Source organism: Tenrec ecaudatus, chromosome 16 (genome assembly GCF_050624435.1).
Source record: "Tenrec ecaudatus isolate mTenEca1 chromosome 16, mTenEca1.hap1, whole genome shotgun sequence".
Classification (NCBI taxonomy): domain Eukaryota; kingdom Metazoa; phylum Chordata; class Mammalia; order Afrosoricida; family Tenrecidae; genus Tenrec; species Tenrec ecaudatus.
In genome coordinates this window covers 108,701,895-108,720,265 of record NC_134545.1, presented here as the reverse complement: position 1 = coordinate 108,720,265, position 18,371 = coordinate 108,701,895, and the positions used below count along the sequence as shown (strand labels likewise).

Below are 18,371 nucleotides of genomic sequence, written 5' to 3'. Positions count from 1 at the left end.
CCGGCCACACCTGTCGGTGCACCCAAGAATGAAGGTGTCAAGCCAGGGGTACAGTGACATGGAGCGGGTTCCCGGGTTGAGGTCAAACCACCTCAGGGTGCCAGGCTTGACGCTGTGTCAGTCTTACTCAGGAGACCGCTGCACACCCAGTCCTCCTCTTGAGGGCTGGCAATCCTGCAGAGCTGCTCCTGCACAGAGGTTGGAGCCTGGGGTGATGCTACGAAGGATTCCTGGTGGGGCGCTGGGTCATACATCGGGCTGCTCACCTCAGGGCCACCAGTTCGAACCGACCAACCACTGCAAGGGAGAACAATGAGGCTGTGGCAGAAACCCACAGTGACAGGGATAGCCTGCCTTCCGGATCGCCACGAGTCGGAATCCACTCAATGCCAGTGGTTAAGATGATAGAACAGACCCTGCAGAGAAGAAACATGGCTTCCTATTTAAAGAATATGTTTCTTTTTAAAAGCTACTTCGAACCAGGCCTGGAGAAAGAGAAGTCCACTAACACTGTCACACAGGAGAGAGACATCCAAAAGGAGAAACCCAGCTCAGCTGGCAGGGGAGACTGTCACACCAGGGTGGGCGAGAGGCAGACTTGATTTGTGGCCTGGTGGCACACGGGCAAGCGCTCAGCTTCTAACTGTAGGGTTGGCAGTTCAAACCCACTCAGCAGCTCCACACAGAGTAGCCTGGCAATCTGTTTCCAGAGCGATGGTAGCGGAGAACTCGAGAGGGAAGGTCCACTGTGCCCCAGGGGGTCGCTCAGCCAGCATTGACCTCATCACACAATAGCCAAATACCGTGTGGCCGCCCTGGAGGGGTTGGGTTAGGGTTTGGGGCTCACGGCATGCTGATCCCGCCATTGTTCTTTGCCAACTACGACGGCACGGAGGTCCCGAACACTTGTCACCCTAAGCATACTACAGAGCCGACTGACTCAGCAGTGCTGCGAGGACATCCCACGAGATTCCAGGTCTCTCACACACACGTCTCGTGTGTGCAGCCTACATGCTGTCCAGACGGACACTGTCTGCCCTCCGAGAGGTACCCTTTGCCCACGTCTCTTCTGCAGCTCATCAGGCGAGGAGAGAGCCCGCCTTCCACCAAAGGCATTTGTTTACCCGTCTCCTTTCTGTCTGCTCCACATTAAATCACCCCTGCGTGCGGTTAGCCCCAAATCCAGAGGAAAGCCCTCAAAACTGGAGCCTGACCTACACGGTCACAGCATTCATTCTCTCTCTCTCTCTCTCCCTTTGCTTGGGATTCCTGACGTGAGCTCCTCGGCAGTCTTTTCTCTACGTGTTCCTATCAGCTTAGAAAGAGAGGCTGTTGGCAAGACGGACTCCCTTCCCTCCTCTTGTGGCTGAGCTGCCCTGGCAGAAGGGCTCAGGCTGGAACAGCCCAAGGAAGCGGGCGGGAAGGCCACGATGACCAGTGTGGATGGAGGGACCCTCGTGAATGGGAATGGATGCTTACTGGCCTGGCCTGCCAGAGACGCAGATTGCATCTTCAATGCTACACGGTCTAAGTCGTGGAGCTTGGCAGCCTCCGAGCAGAAAGCCTGCCCTGAATGTGCCACGGAAGGAGCAGTGGGAGAAACGGGCTCCTTGGACATGAGGCCGCATCTGGAAGAGAAATCAATGCCCCACTCTCCATTTCGGACATTTCATAAGTCCACTCAGTTAAGCAACGTATGGACCCGGCTGAGCTGACCAAGGAGGCAAAGCCCTCCTACGGTCTTCTCCCAGTGTCCACAGGAGTTCATGGGAAGGACTTCCTACACTGGTTACTTGGGAGAGGACACCTGGGCTGTCAACTACCACCTTCACCTTGCGACGGGTCCCAAACTAAAACTGGTGGCTGCTGACTTATCTAGCATGATCCCTAGGGGGAACGGGGGCATTGGAGGTGTTCCAGGTTGGATTCCTGGCCAATGGTCCCCAAGTGCCACCTTCGCTCTGTAGTTGACAAGGATCCAGGCTGAGAGCAAGACCAGGCAACATCCTCTTCCATTGCTCCTGGGGTCACCATGTTGGGGGACTGACTTTTTGGCATGCAACAATGTCCAGGGACAAAAAGGAATTTTAGTTGGTTCCCCCCGCCCCAAAACAACTTAAATGGGCCACCCACTTTCTAGCCAATACGAAATGACTTCCCCATGCTGGTGGGGTGGGGGAGGGAGCAGGGGAAGCTCAGTGCCTTTAACTGCCCTCACATAATTTGGGTAGGACCTGCTTTTACTGCGCCCTCTCTGGAATTCGTTACTTAGGGCAGCTAATTACTACAAACGAAGTTGATGCTTGACATTGACCCAGCATCTCATTTGGAGGAGGGACGTTCTCAGGTTAGTTTCAACAGCACCATTGCCTTTTTTGCTAATTCATGCCTATAAATTTGGATCCAATTTGTGCTAAGGACATGTGTCAGGGATTGAATCGTGTCCTTCCTCGCCGCCGCACCCCCCCAAAGTGCGCCCCTGGCTGGGCCAGGGTTCTCCGTATTACATTGTTGTTGTTGGGTGCTTTGGAGCCGCTCACAGCGACCCAGTGCACAGCAGAAGGAAACCATGCCGGCCCCGCGACGTCCTCACAATTCTTCCTGTCTGAGCCCACGGCTGCAGCCATGTGTCAGTCCATCCCGGCTAGGGCCTGCCTCTTTTCCACATCGTCACCGTGCATACTTTGTGATCTGAGGTAATTATCCTGCCCTGTGATGTGAATGAGGCAGGATGAGGATGGGGCGATCTCCTTTGAGTTACAGACGAGTTTCGGCAAGGGAACAGTGAGGATGTGACCTTACTGCCGTCAAACAGGAAGAGCTGGGAGCAGTGCACGTCGTGGACCCAGGATCCCTGCCCTGACAGCTTCCGAGACTCAAGGGAAGGCCAATAGGACCTCCAGTGCCCATGGAGACGGCTGAGCCTGGGATAACGGTGTTGAGGGAGGCCAGGAACTTCCTCTTCATCTGGGAGCCCCCCCTCCCCCCGCCACACAGAGACTGAAAGCCTTCCTCTAGAGCGAGCTAGCCCCCTGAAGCCGGACGTCTAGCCTCCTACACGGTCAGAAAGTCAGTTTGTTTGTGAAAGCTGCCCACTTGTGTTATCTCTCTTCTAGCGGCGCTAAGTGCCGGAGACAGTGAGGAAAGGTTCACATCAGTGTAAGCTGAAGATCCAAGAGCTGAAGTCAACAGCGGCACAGCTGCAGTCAGACCCGTTGGGGCGGACCTATTACTGGTTTGGCCAAAGCCTCACCAGCTAGTCCCACAGAGGAGCTCATGAGAAGAGACCAGAGTCCCACCTGGGGTGTACACCACATGGTTCATGTACGGCACCGACCGTGCTGGTGAAAACGCATGTCCTAAGACCAAAGATGAGAACCCACTGAGGTTGGCTTTGCCTCAGCATTTTCCTCCTGCGTCAGAACTGGATGGAGGCCCGTGCTTGTCCTTCACCTGGCTTCCTCCTTGGCCGCTGGATCGTAACAAACGATGGTCCCCTGCAAGATGCCCCTAGACACGTGGGTGTGTCACTGCTCAGTCTCCACAGGACACCTGCTTCCAGGCGCTTATCTTACCCGCTCCTCTTAATCAGTGACCTCGGGAGAAGAGAACCGAGCGTCTGGAGAAATATATCACTTCAGTGTATTAAAGGAAATTAAACTGCATAATGAACCTAAAACTGACAGACTCCAAATCCATAGCAGTCTGCTGGGGCCTGAGGAAAGGGTGACGGCCATTTGGGAAGGATCAATGAGCGCCTATCGATGGGGTTTCCAGTTAACTGTTTCACAGCACAGCCCAGGGCTCGGCGGGGGAGGGTCAGTTGGACTTGGCTCCCCTCCCCCAGGGAGGCTGGGTGCTAAGAGACGGGTATATTCATGTTCCCCACTCCCCCCTTCCAAGAAGCCTGCTGCTTAGGCTTTCCCTCAGCATATGGAATCAAACGCTGACCCAATTAATCTTGAATCCCAGCCAGTCTGTTTGACTTCAAGGTGTCTTCACAGAGGAAGAGCCACAAGCAAGCCCATGACATCACACAGCCCATCCCCCATGCACGGGCTTGCCTGCCTCGCGTTTCTGCTCTGCCCAGACATGGGGAGACCCCTTGGTCAAGGCAGCCCTACGCCACAGCGCCTCCCCCAGGTCACTCACATCCCAGGCCAAGGTGGGATGTGAAGGGCTGTCCTTAAGGGTTTCTGCAGCTTTCTAGGTGGCACACTGTGTCCTCTTCCCCCACAGAACAACGAGGGTAGTCAAACCAGCAGCCTCTGGCTTAGCGGCCCAGCACTTGAACCACTGCACAACTAGGGCTCACATGCTGACCTCTCACTCACTCACTCACACTCACTCACCACTGGGAGAGCCATTCTCAGTAGCTGCAGCTTCGTCAGACTCGTACAAGATGACCTCCTGGGCCAGCTGTTTCTAGTTTTCCTCCATGACTACTATTGCTTGGACCTGGGTCGGGTGGGGTGGGGGTTCTCTCAATTCCATCTGATGCAGAGAGACCGATGACTGGGGATGAGACCCCACAGCATTCTCCAGCCAAGAAATACCACAAGTGTTTACTTCCAGCTAAGAGTAGGAGTCCTCTTCACGTACTGGAAGGCCTTCTCCTACACCTCTCACCCCACCCCCCCTTCTTCCAGTGCACACCGGAACCCTACGTCCACAGGGGTATGAGTTCCAGCCTATATGGGGACAGTGCGGGCTTGGGAACCAAAACACCTGCTCTCCACACTGGAAACCTGACTTTGAGCCCCGACCAAAGCACCTCATACCAGGCTTCCTGTGCTGCTAGGCTGAGTGGCAGTGGGCAGAGCTCCCGTCCAAAATGACTAGGAAGAAAGGCCTGGTGATCTACGTCTCAAACCTGCCTGCACAAACCCTGTGGATCATTCAGGCTGGGGCTGCAGCCGGGCGCTGGAGATGGTGTCTTACTGAGCGGCCATTTCCCCGGGGGTGTGACCAGGGGTTATTGGAGTCCAGTGTACACATGATGCACACATGTGCAGGTACATGATGCATGCATCCCTAGGAAATACGTTCTCTGCGGCTGCGGCCTTCTCAGCATCGTTAAGGATGGAAGGTGGCTTCTGGTATCTGTGCTCTGCCTGCAATGCCATCCCTTCTGCCTCGGCCCTCCTGCTTCTGTGAGTGGCCCCGTTCTGTGAACTGTCGTTGGGCCCCAAGGAATCGAGGGCAGTGCCCTCTCCATGAGTCTTGTCTCTACATCCTCAAGGTCTTCGCCCTTCCCCCACTTTCTCCTGGTCTCACTGGAAGACGAGCTCTGGCCCCACAGGCTACTTCCAACATGCCTTCAGGGTCAGGAAGGGGGATCCCCCAATGACCCCCTCCTCCATCTGCCCTTAGTCAATTGCTGGCCGTTAGCTACATCTCGCTTCCTCCTGCCAGAGCGAACTGCACGTCTTTGCATAAGTGCTTCATTTAAGGCCAGGTTGCCGCTCTGCGCTTGTCAGCTAAAAACATGGGGTTGGTGTGTGTACCCTCGTCCTGGACGACGAACTTTATTTTGAGGGTAATTAAGACATTTGTATTCCAGGCCTGGTGGGCCCTGGAGCCAGGTGGACACACCATGACTCGCCGTTCGCACGTTGGCCAGGCACAGGTCCCAGACTCCCATTCTGCCTGGCAAGAGTAGGCTTATGAACTCCAGCGGCTGGCGAGGACAGGGATGGCCTCCTCCAGCCTGTGTCTGGGGGCGGGAGTGGCCGGGTAGGGACTGGAAACCCCTGCCAAGGTCCCAGCTTTGTCAGGCTCAGTTCAGATGCCAAGGCCACACGCATCTTCCACGCACTCACGCCAGACTATGCCCCGGACCAGTGCCTAACCGGAAAACCAAACCAAGCTCATGGTCACCAAGTCAGTTCCAACTCGGAGCAACCTCAGGACAGGAAAGAGCTGCCCCTATGTATTTCCAGTACTGTACAAAGCCGCGTCTTTCTGCGTGCAGAGCAGCGGTGGTTTTCAACTGTAGATACTATAATTAGCAGCTCAAAGAGTAACTACTCCAGGGCTCCTTCTCTGCCTACCAGGTCCCCACCGGAAACACCCAGGGCACCATGCACATAGTGGGGGCTTTTTGACATTTCTTGTGGGGATGTTTCTGAGCACACGTGCGTGCCTCGTGTGGGGAGCAGTTCTGCGCCTGCTTTTTCAAGGGGCTCAGGTTCCAAAAGCAAACAAACAAAGCCATTCCTGGATACGATTGTGAGGGTCAGGTGGGAAAAAGCAAGCGAAGTCTGACTGTCACCTGATGGGGACAGAGAGAAAGAGCATTCCTGAAGCTCGCTGACTGCAGGGAAGCAAGAGTGGACGAATGAAGGACTGAGAAAGGAGATTCCCTGTGGGTCTCAGGCAGTCTTCTGCAGACATCCAAATGACTCTTGTGATACACTCATTGTGTTGTGAACCTGAGTGGCAAGTCGATGAAGGATTGGGGGTTCGAATCCAGCCCTTGGGGGCAGGAACAAGACCTGGCGATGGGCTGGAAAATCGGGTGTGGAGACCCCTCTGGGGCAGTTCTACACAGACAGTCGGTGAGGACAGTGAGCTAGTCACTGAAGCTCACGAGTGAGTGAGCAGACATGTGTGTCGGGTTTTGACGGGCCACATGCAGTGCCCACTGTTCTCTCCTGACAAAGTCGTTTCACGGATGCTTAGTCATTGCAGGAAGACCGAGGCAGAATCAATGCATTTGAATGAGGTGCTGGCAAAGGATAGTGAACAAGTACCAGACTGCCAAAGGACCAAACCAACCTGTATCGCAAGAAGTACAGCCAGAATGCTCCTTAGGGGCAAGGATGGAGAGGCTTCATCTTGCGCTTTGGACATGCTGCCAGGAGAGACCAATCCCTGGAGGACAGCATGCTTGGTAAAGTGGAGGGGCAGGGAACAAAGAGGCCGACTCAGCAAGATGGAGTGGCGCAGTGGGGCAAGCACAGGAACAGTGGTGAGGGTGGCACAGGACCAGGCAGGTGCATTCTGTTGAGCACAGGGTCCTATGGGCTGAAACCCAGCGGGTGGCCCTAACAGTCACACGTCAGCACAGGCTTAACCCCATCGGTAGAACCCCATCAGTAGAACACACGCTGGATACGCATGTCCACTTTAGTAGGGAAGCAGTTCTTCATGTCCCGGGAAATTCCAGAAGAGTTAGAAGACGTGACCCACCCATCAAAAGAGATGCATGTCCTTGACTCTAATACGAGTATTCCTCTCGGTAGATTCACAAAAACTCAGTGATAGCTACTAAAAAGAAGGTCAACCACAAAAGAACCACATTGCTGTACCATCCCGAGCACTCTCACAATTCGACTAGCGCATAAACGGGTTTGAGAACTAGCAACTGCCTGTAAACCCGTGGGGGGAGTCTTGTTTCGTACTATTATTAATTACGATGCCACCACTGGCAATGGATAGCTCTGATTGTCGTGCGAGTGGGCAGTCAGGTCCCCGGCTCAGGATATCTGTCCAAAGCAGCAGATGGATGTAGCGACATTATTTCAGTGCAGTCCCAGGCAGCCCGTGATGATGGATCGCAGGGTAGGACAAACTTATTCAGGCATACATTTTTCAGCCTCGGCAGGGAAAAGGCTGAAAAATGACGAGCAAATTGCTTTTGGTGAAAATGCTCTCGTTTTCAAATCTTCCCCTCGCACGAAGGTTCAAAAGCAAGGATGCACAATCAGCCCAGCCCAGCCTGGACCATGGAGCTGTTCAAGGAATGGGGTTCGGAGTCCACTCCCCCTCCGACCCTGTAACACACCGTCTCCGTACGGCACCCTGCATTGGGTCTCTTGGCGTGGTTCTCCTTCAGCCATTGTATGTGTCTTTCCAAGGGTTGTAGTATCGATCCCCACCTTCAGCCCGTAACTCAGTTCTCCCCAATTGGAGCCAGGGGGAGCAACAGGTCTCGAGTTCCTTGCCTTCTTTTTGCCTTCCCTCCAAACGCACCCTGCTTCCTGGGCCGCAGATCCACACTACTTACCACGCACCCTGCTTCCTGGGCCGCAGATCCACACTACTTACCACGGTCTCGGGTGTCTCCAGGCCTGGTAAACCAGCATTGACAAAAGAAGGCTGGTTCTACGTCTCCTTCAACGCCCTCTGGCCATGATGGTTTCTGATGGCTCCTCTTGTCAGACACATAGGCTCTGCATCGGGTTAGGACTTGCCTCCCTGGGGACACAGAGCCAGTATTTTCCAGACTAGACCTTCGGGGCAGGTGAGCTCCTGGTCTAGCCATACCTGTGGCAGGTTGGCCACCACGTCTTTCCTCACTCTTCCCCTTTGTCTCCTATCAGAAGCCTGGCCTCTCGGGACACACGCTAGAACACATGAGCAGTAGCCGTTGAAGTCCCGGATGAAGGGTCTGAGCTGCTGCTTCTCATTGGGGACTGTTGCCACTGCCTAGTGGCATTTTGGTGGTTGTATTGGAGGGGGAGGGGGAGCGATGACTGGCATTTAGTGAGCGTGGTTAGAGATGCTGCTAAAATCTGTGGATCACAGGCCAGAGAGACCTCTCCAGCCTACGATGTCAGTAGGGCTGAGATTGAGAAACGCCGGTGTCCTCCAAACAACTTCTCTGGAGATTTTTCTTATTGTCCCTGAACGTAACCAGAGGGCTGGTAAAAAGGAGGAAGGCCCTGGGCAAGCGGAAGGACACAGCGGCTGCGACCACGGGCTCAGGCAAAACCTCTGTGGGGATGGCCGGGCCTGACTGCGTCTTGTGCGGCTGAGCTGACGCCATGGCACCCAACAAGACCAACAACAAGGACCACTTGCTGCCCAGTGATCCCTACTCACGGCGGCCCTGTGGGTATCGGGACAAAGTGGTACCACTCAGAGTTCCAATGGCTAGGCTTTGATGGGGATATCGCCAGGCCTTTCTTCCTAGACCCTTCTCAGGGGCCTTGAACCTCCAGCCTTTCGGTGAGTCCCTGAGGGTGAGACGGTTTACAGCAACAGGGTGCTACACTCACACGGCAGCATGACACCCGGCGGGCCCTGCGCCATCATCAAAAGTATATCTGTGCGTGAGCCCAAGGTTGCGGCCTCTCTATCAATCCACACTCCATCCTAGTGAGTAATTTAGAGCCCAACTTATGCAAGCCTTGATTTCTCCCTTTCGTTCTGGAAGCACCGCTCAAAAACAAACAAATAAAAAACTCACTGCCATTGAGTCATCCCAACATATCATGACCCTATAGGACAGGGTAGAACTGCCCTGGTGGGATCCCCAGACTGTAACGTCTCATCTTTCTCCTGAGGAGTGGCTGGTGGCTTCGAACTATTGATCTTGCAGTTAGCTGCCAAACACATAGCCTCTGTCACCTGAGCTTCCCCATAAGCACTCGTACAAGACTGCAAAGCAAATGGGCCAGCTGGTCCGAGAGGTAGAGTGAACAGTCTCCTGGTGTGGAGGGAAAACATCCTCAGGTGAGGGCTGGGGGTGGCCTGCCCCTCCGCTTGTTGGCCACCTGGCTGTCCAAGGACCAGGTGGACCAGGGTCTTGCCGATCCCTCTAACTCGCTAGGTCACCTTGCTGCTGTTATGAGATGTCACTGTATCAGTTTCCGCTCTTAACCACGCCAAGTACAACAGGACACGGCCCGGGCCCGCTCCAGCCTCACAGCCCAGCTCCTTTAATTAGCATGATGTCCTTCTCCAGGGACTGGGCCCTCCTGGTGGCAGGTGCAGAGTAGGTGCGATTGTCCTGGCTTCTATGGAGACGTCTGGCTGGACTTCTTCCCAGAGATTCTTTCCTTCTCTGGCAGTGTCTGGAACGGAGGAGCAGAGTCACTCCTCAGAACATGTCCTCCTGGAAATGGGAGCATGCCACTGGCCTCCATGGCCCCTTGGGGTGACGGTTGGCCATGCCTGTGCAGGCAGCACCTGGTTCCCAGGGGCCCTCACTGCACACTCACAGCCACAGGGTTTGCCACTCGGGACCAGACCATGGATGTGTCCCCAGAGGTCTTGGAGTTACGTTCCCATCATAGCTGAGCCTGTGTGACCCTGCCTCTGGGGCCCTCACCCCAAAGCCACGTGCTTCCTCCTCCATCACAAGGAGGGACCGAGGGTGTTCCTTGCCAGCTCGATTTCCTTGCTTTCCGTTTGACGCTCCAGAAAGTTCTTCCATGTGCGCCCACAGCTGCACATCGGCCTCAAACGGTGCAGGCATTTTACCCCCCTGGTATTCCCCGGAGGAGGCCCGGACCACCTGCGTCTTTTTAGCTGCATTTAATAATTCCACCCAGGATGAATTTGCATGATTAACAGAAAGCCTCGTGATTTTATTCTCTGTCAGGATTTAAGTACGGAAACAACTGCCATTGTTTGCCTCTCGGGGGGCTGCAAGCTGAACGCAGAACTGGCGTCTAGATGGAATCATCTCTGGTTATTCCTTTATTTATTATGTTAAAAAGATGCTTTTTGTTTATGTGTTTCAAGCACCCCTTCCCCACGGAATCAAAGGAAGGAGTTGCTGAGGCTCTTCTCCCACCCCACCCCCCAGGGCGTTCACTCAGTAGGGGCGAGGCGGGCCTGGCGGGCACTGTCTCCTGTGGGGTGTACCCCCGGAGAGAAAGGGGGCAGGTGGGGAACCTTTGCCCCCATAACGGCAGCATTCCAATAGCCCCACTTCGGGGGGCACACACAGATCTGCTGGGGAGGGAGACCCTCCAGTCAGCCTTCAGAAACACAGATTTCTCTGGAATCCCAATAAGCGATGAGTCACCTCATCAGCCTCCAGAAACACAAACCAGTAACAACCGAAGCCGGAGTGCTTGTTCTTGGCAGACAGACCATCTGCCCTGACGTGGAGGTGTGTGTGTGAGGCCAGTGTTGCCAAGTAGGGAAGGGTGCGGGGCCGGGCATCTGGGCCAGCCCGGCGATGGGGAGACACTGTCGCCTCGCCCAAGCATCAAAGACAGGCTACTGTGTCCCACATGCAGGACCTGCTTCAAGCCATGCCTACCAGCCACCGGCTCCTGCCTGGCCTCCCTGCACAGGAAGGCCGGACCTGGCAGAAGCTGAGCAGGAGGGGTGCTGCCGGGGTCCTCAGGGGCGGGGGTCCTCAGGGGCAGGGGTGGGGCTGGAGCACCTGCACCCCCCCCCCCCCGCATTGACCACTCTGCTGTGGTTTTCTTGCAGGAATCATGGTCAGTAAGGAGGCCAGCAGGTGCCTGCTCACGGCCTCGGAGAGCGAGGTGGAACCGGCCGCGTCCCTGGCCCTGGAGATGAAATACACCCTGGACCCCAACCGGCAGGTCAGGAAGCGGAACAAGGCCCTACAGGTGAGGTTCAAGGACATCTGCGAGGCGCAGAGCGAGCAGAGGGACCAGCAGCTGGTGACCGGGGCGCAGGGTGAGCGGCGAGAGGCCAAGGCCGCGGGGGCTGCACCCTCATCATCCTCAAACAAGTCTGCGTACCGCAAGTACATGACGGTGCCTGCGCGCAGGGCCATCCCCAACGTCACCCGCAGCACGGGCGTGCAAACCTCGCCCGACCTCAAGAAGTGCTACCAGACCTTCCCACTGGACCGCAAGAAAGGGGCCGCCAAGGGCCCGCCCTCTGAGGACCCCTTCACAGGCCAGGACAACGGCTTCTTGGGCGATGCCAAGGACAGGGTCGAGGGCCAGGCCCCCGGGGTGACCCGGATCTACACGAGGGCCCTGGTGTGCCACTCCAGCGAGGACATGAACTTGGAGGACCAGCCTCCAGGCCTCAACTGCACCGAGCCTTGTTCAAACCTGGACTCCCACAGCTGTCCAGACACCCTGCTCCTGGACGTGGCCCGGTCTCCCGGGGAGGAACCTGACTTCCAGCTTCAGGGCCCAGCAAAGCTTGATGCTGAGGAGCCCGCCCTGGGGATCCCCAGCAGGGTGTTTAAGACAGAGGTGGCCACGATCTACACCCCAGCCCTCAGCCCCCAGGCCCCCGAGTCCGCCTTGTCCAGCTCCGCAGCCGCCAGCGAGTGGTCCCTGTGCCCAGTGGACGAAGACCCCAGGAGGGCCGTGCACCTCAATGGGCTGCAGAGCCCCCCGGGCGCCATGCTGGCCTGCCTGCCCCCCACGCAGTGCCCATCCCATGAGTGTGGAGAGCAGCCCCCACAGACTCAAGCCCCTGCTGGGGAGGAGACCCAACCTTGTCCGAGGGTGCTCGCCATGCACGGGGACTGCCAACAAATTGTGCCTCAAACGGAAGTGGTCGACCTGAAGGCCCAGCTCCAGGCGATGGAGAACTTAATCAGTTCCAGCCAGGAAACCATCAAAGTGCTCTTGGGGGTCATTCAGGAGTTGGAGAAAGGAGAGGCTCACCGGGAAGGGTATGTACCACCCCCCTGTCTTTTTTTCCAACACTGGTCGAGCTGGGAGACGGGGATCAGACTCTCGTGGCTGCACTAGAAACCAAGAGCAGGCAGACAGGGTGACCACTGACAGCCTTATGACGCTGGACCCACTGCCCACTCTCCTACATTACACCCACTGTCCACTCTCATACTACCCCCACTGTCCACTCTCCTACTCTACATCCATTGCCCACTCTCAGACTACACCCACTGTCCACTCTCCCACACTAGGCCCACTGCCCACTCCCTTCCAGACATCCTGGGTGTTTGTGGGCACCCCAAGGCACAAAGTTTCTGAGGCACTGAAGGACCAACCCGCTCCTTTTTTCAATTATGTGATGGACATGCAGTAAATGGCTCCCCAGCCTCCCCTGGAAAGGAAAAGCCTAGTAGGGATCACGTGGTGGAAAAGAAAGGAGAAGTCTTCCAAGGGGTGTTATTTTTAAAACACTTGCAGACTTGCTTCTGAGGCCTTTGTGGTACCCTAGGCTCCATCCCCAGAGGCTGCGTGCTGCAGGGTCAGAAGTTTGAATCTACCAGCCACTCCATGGGACAGAGGTGTTCCGTTCCCATAGAGTTACCGTCTCAGAAACCCTACGGCAAGTTCTATTCTGTCTTATAGGGCAGCGAGGGAATTTGCTTCTAATAGAACCCCAGAATCGCCTGACAGTCTTGATCATCTCCGGCTGTGACTAATAGCTCGTGGGTTTTCTCTTTTTTGGATGCTCACCCCTGGAGAAGCCCCACCCACCTGTGAAAGCAGATTGACCCATCACCCATCTGAGCTGCAGAGAAAGCCACCCATCACTACCAGCATGGCCCAGCTCTGACAGCAGCTCCCCAATCCAATTGCTGGCCGTCTGTGGACACTCACACAGAGCAGGAGGAACTCGGGGCAAGAGGGACATAGGGACACACACCACCGGCCTGGACTCCCAGGCATGCCCCAGGTGGGCCTGGCAGTGAGTGTTGCCACTGGTTCCCCAGGCTCTAGACCAAGGCCAGAACTCCCTCCCTCCCATCTGCCTTAGAAGCTGTCTCCCTCACCTGCAGCCCACAAAGAGTGCTCCGCACTCTGCAGGACCCTGGGCTCCGGGCTCAGTGCCTGAGCAGCCTGGGTGAAGGCACTCCAGGGCACCCCATGCCCTCGTGCACAATAGCACACGGAGGATGGGCTTGGCCGGTGTTGGCTGCCCCAGCAGTGGGGGAGGAGACCCTGGGGAGAACCCGAGGGACAGCTTGTTCCTGCCACACCCTCACGGCTGTTCTCATGCTTGAGCCAATTCCCCAGGGACTGTCTCTCCTGACCATGTGTCCAAAGCACGTGGGACGGCCTCGCCATCCTTCCCTCTAAGGAGCAACATGGCCGTACTTCTTCTGAGACAGATCTGTTTGTAGGGGGTTTACCGGTTACCCACCAAGGCAGAGGCGCTGATGCCAAGCTACAATGATCAGTGGATGTGTCCACGGAAATCACTCGACAGCCTAGATGTCATTACTGGTGACCAGTGCTCACAGGCTATCCGACATCCCTTCCTCCGGACCCTCCTGATGTGCCAAGAGCAGCTTTGCATGCTACGGGTCCTGCGTTGGGAGGCATCCTGGAGGAATTAGGAAGCCATCAGGGCACAAAGGGGCCCATGGGAGCCCCTGCGTGGCCAACTGCTAACCCCATGTTTGGAGGTTCAAGCCCAGCTCTAGGTCTGCGGGGAGGAAGGCGGCCATGCTACCGCGAGTGGCCAGGGCCTCCAGTGAGAGATGGCTATTTCTGACTCACAGCAGCCCGCCCAAGAGGACAGTGAGTGTTGAACTGCCGTTTTCCAAGGCTGTCATGTGACGGAAGCAGGCAGCTCATCCCTCCCCCAGGGTGGAGGCGGGTCCAAACTGCTGACTTTCAGTCTGCGCTTTAACTGTGCCCACCAACACTCCTGCACGCGAGATTCTGACCCAGAGCACCAGGCCCTGCTGCAGAGTCGAGTCCGATGCTGAGCGACCCTACGAGGCCAAGCAGAAGCCACCCCGCCGGGTGCTCAAGACAATAAGCCTTCCTGGGAGCCAACTGCCTGCTCTGTCTACTCAGCCGTTTGGAAATAGATCTCCAGCCCTTGCTTCCAGGGGTGGATGTGAAACCCCATCTGTAGCTTAGCAGCTGGGCCGCTGAACTTTCTGCACCTGGGCCAGCGTTGTTGTGAATGGCCCTGCTGTCTGGCTTCAAAGCTGTGCCCTTTCAGAAACTAGCTCCAGGCCTCTATTCTGAGGCCCACTGGGTGGATTTGAACCGCCAACCTTTGGCCAGTGGTCCAGTGCACGGCCATGTGCCACCCCGGGTGTCCTTCCACACCATTCCTTCCCAGCCATCCACCCAAGGCCTCTGCTTGGTGCAGCTGGGATTCATCTGGTTGGTGAGGCCCGCCACGATGCCAAGTCTTATCCCACTCATTCCAGAGCTCGTGGTCTGATGCTTCTGCCTCCCCCCCAAAAGAGCAGGGTCACACAAAACTCCCTGCCACCCAGTCGATGTGACTCATAAGACCCTGTAGGATGGCATAGGACAGAACTGCCCCTATACTTTTCTGAATTTCTGGGTTCTATAGTTTCTGAGACTGTAACTCTTTATGGGAATAGAAAGCCTTGTCTTTTTCTCATGGTTGGTAGTTTGAACTGCTGACCTTGCAGTTGGCAGCCCAAGGCATAACCACCATGCCACCAGGGCCCCTCAGGGCCACACAGGTTACCTCATATGCTTCCATCACGACCACTGTAGGCAGAGGACTATAGCTGGCTTGAAGCCCAGTTCTCATAGCTCCAGTTGTTTTCCTGGAGCAGCTGGGGGTTTCGAGTAGGGGTGCCTGTGGCCCCTTGGTGCGCCCACTCTCCATAACAGCCACCTCAGAGTCAAGGGTCTCTGCTGTCACAATGGGCTCTGCCCTATGGCCGCTCAGAGCCTGTGGACGCTCACTTACTACAAACAGTGGGTCAGAACCTGCCACTGTCCAGAGGGAAGCAGCCTCATCACCAAGCCGGGTCTCTACCAACCCCTGCCGGGCTGACCTCCGGGCTGGGATCCCAGCCAGACACAGGCTCTGAAACCAGACTGAGCTGAGGCCAGGCCACTCGGGGCTCTGTGGCTGCTCTGAGTCAGGCACGACAGGACCAGCATTGATAGGAAGGACAAGACGAAAACACAAATGGTCCTGAGCCTACTGCGTGACAGGCAGGGGACACTAACCACAGGGACACCAAAACCTAGACACTGGGAGCTGCTCAGCCTCCCTGAGATGGGCTGACTGCAAGGAGCATGGGATCCAGAGGGCGCAGGAGGCCAAGGGACACCCTGGGCTCCGGGACTCTCAGGGGCAGCACGCCATGTGGGACAACCAGCATTAGGCCCTGTGGGACATCGTTTCTCCTTGGAATCAACAGCCCCAAGAAGCGGCACAGACACACTGTAGTGCAGACACACGTGAGCACGAAGACCCGCCCCACAGAGACCAAGCCCGCAGCTGCCCAGTCCCCAGGCCACCCAGACTCTCAATGGCCCTGTAGACAGAGAACTGTCCGGGGGTTCCTAACACTGTCATCTTTACAGAGGCAGGCTGCCTCGTCTTTCCTCCTCGGAGCAGCCGGTGCATTTGAGCCTCTGACCTCAGAGTGCCAAGCAGAATACCAAGCCACCTTGCCACCAGCATTCCTCCTAAGGCTTGCGGCGATTTCTACTTGTGACCTGTGTCACGGAGGTCGGCAAGCCTTTGCTGGAAAAGCAAGGTTGCAGGTATTTCAATCTTTGCAGAGCACACACGGTCTATATCAGAAGCCTGATATCCAGCCCTTGCACCCTGCAAGCGCCCATAGGTGAGATGATAGGCTCTGGCTGTATTTACAAAAGCAGGTGGAGGCCCACTTGGGGTTGGGGTGACACGTTTGCCGCCTCCTGGCACAAAATCCTGGAAACGCAGTGCCAGCATCTTTACTGCCCAGAGCGGATGCGGGCTCATGGAGATCCAGGATACCTGGTTGCCAGACTTGCAGAGACCATTCCCGGCCCTGCTCAGAGGCCTTTAATCCAGGGTCTCCTGAGTGTCCTGTGGGGTGCACGGTGGCAGTCAGGGCAGGGACACAAAGTCAAATTGGCCTCAGGCCGGCCCTTTAGGGCGCTAAAAATCCATTGCTATTCTGTGTGCTGACGCGTGTGTGTCCACATTCACCCAACAGCGGCAATTGTGCAAATGATGCACGCGCTATATGGGGTTTTACAAACCACACAGGCTCCTTCCGCGGCTGCTGCCTGTGCGTGCGATGTGTGTTATTGCATGTGTGCGCTATTTCCGTGGGTGGGTTATACATCCAAAAATATAGTACTTTATAGGGAGACTCTCTTCACGTGGGCATTTCTTGAGAACCTGAAAATAGGTCCCCCAACAGGGAAGATGAGGCCACCAGACTTGTCTAAGAGGACTTGCACTGTTAACCACGTCAGCAGTTCGAAACCACCAGCCCATCCTCAGGAGAGCGAGTGAGGCTTTCTAATCCCATAAAGAGCTACAGTGTCAGAGACCCACAGGGGCAGTTCTACTCTGTCCTAAAGGGTCGCTGTGATTCAGAATCGACTTGATGGTAGGAAGCAATAGGATGGTTTCCTCCTGCGTCCTCCACCTAACAAACAACCCAGAATCAGGATGACCTTCCAATGGAGCCTAAGGAGGACCAGGACTCTCTCCCTGTGTGGCCTAGCTGTGCCCAGCAGAAAGCACTGGGGAAGCAGAGGGCCAAGTAAAGGATGAGGGCATAGAGCAGAGACAGGCCCAGGAGGCTGTGTGTGCCAGCAGCCTGGCAGATGCCCAGTGGGCTGCGTCCCCAGTGCCCTCTCCTCAGAGAGTGGCAGGGAAGATAGACCTGGTGGGTGGTAGCATACTTCTTGGCAGCGCCCTTCCAAAAGGAGAGAGAGCTGCTCGTGGCCAGCCTGGCCCATGCTGTTTAGACCAAACTCTCCAACCAGCTTAGCTGGGGAGCCATGCCAGCCAATGGGAGTGGGTGGCCTGTCCACAGACAGTCCCTCCCGCCTCCCTCCCTCTGTGACTCTGCAGGCAGCTAGTCCATGGGACAAGAAGGTCAGCCCTTCATTGTCTGATGCTCCAGACCCATCAGTTCCAGTGTCATCTCTCCACCTCAGCTCCAACCCAGCACATTCCGGTCAGGTGTCTGGTTGGGCTCCAGGGTGGCTCAGCCTTCCACCGCCCAGGTTTAGGGAGGAGCCATTGAGTTAAGCTTGGCTGTGGATGCGTGGCCCCCGCTCTTCCCAGCACCTGGACCGTGGGCATGACAGCCAACCGCTGTACCTCTGATGCCTCTCCGACCGAGGACAGCGAAGGGTCCCTGCCTGGTGGATACGCACCAGGGAGTAAGTGACGCAGGGAGGACAGGCCCTGACTATGCTTGCACTCAGTGAGTCACCTTGTCATCGACAGGGGGTGTTCAGAGCTAACATCTGGGAGGGGTGAGCCACGGAGCCTTGTACTTTCCAGATTGGTTGCATAATAGAGATAACCAAACCCAGTGCCACGGGGTCTGTGGTCACTCACAGCGGCCCTGGAGGTTGGCTTGTTTCAGAGTGAGGGCAGGCTAAGGGCTCCTAGCTGCTAACCAGGGGTGCCTCGGAAGAAAGGCCTGGTGGTTGGCTTACAAAAGCTCAGCCATGAAACGCCGTCCTCGGGAATGCAGTTCGGCCCTGGCACGCACAGGGTGGGTGTGAGTCAGAGTGGACTCTGGGGCGCCTGGTTTGGGGAGAGGTGGAAGATTCCAGAGTGGGGACAGTCAGCTTGGAGCCTGTGTGCGGAGCCAAGCGCGGCACAAGTTGGTTTGGTGCAATGGTCCAAGCCACTACTTTTCCGTTGGTCCCACATCACAGCAACCTATGGTTTGTAGGCCATGGAGTGGCCGCTGGGTTTGAACCAATGACCTGCTTACCCGACGGCAGGGCCATGCCTCCAGGTGTAAC

At 56.3% G+C, this 18,371-nt stretch overlaps 2 protein-coding genes across 5 annotated transcripts in view; one reads left to right on the top strand and one right to left on the bottom strand.

Moving 5' to 3' along the window:
- The window catches only part of DOCK1 (dedicator of cytokinesis 1), a 434,492-nt gene that overhangs the window by 202,374 nt on the left and 213,747 nt on the right, over window positions 1–18,371 (bottom strand). The window lies entirely within an intron of this gene.
- INSYN2A (inhibitory synaptic factor 2A) overlaps window positions 11,184–18,371 on the top strand; it is a 40,105-nt gene continuing 32,917 nt past the window's right edge. The window contains exon 1 of the mRNA XM_075534331.1: window positions 11,184–12,352. Within this exon, the coding sequence (XP_075390446.1) occupies window positions 11,184–12,352 (1,169 nt within the window). The remainder of the gene's footprint in view (window positions 12,353–18,371) is intronic.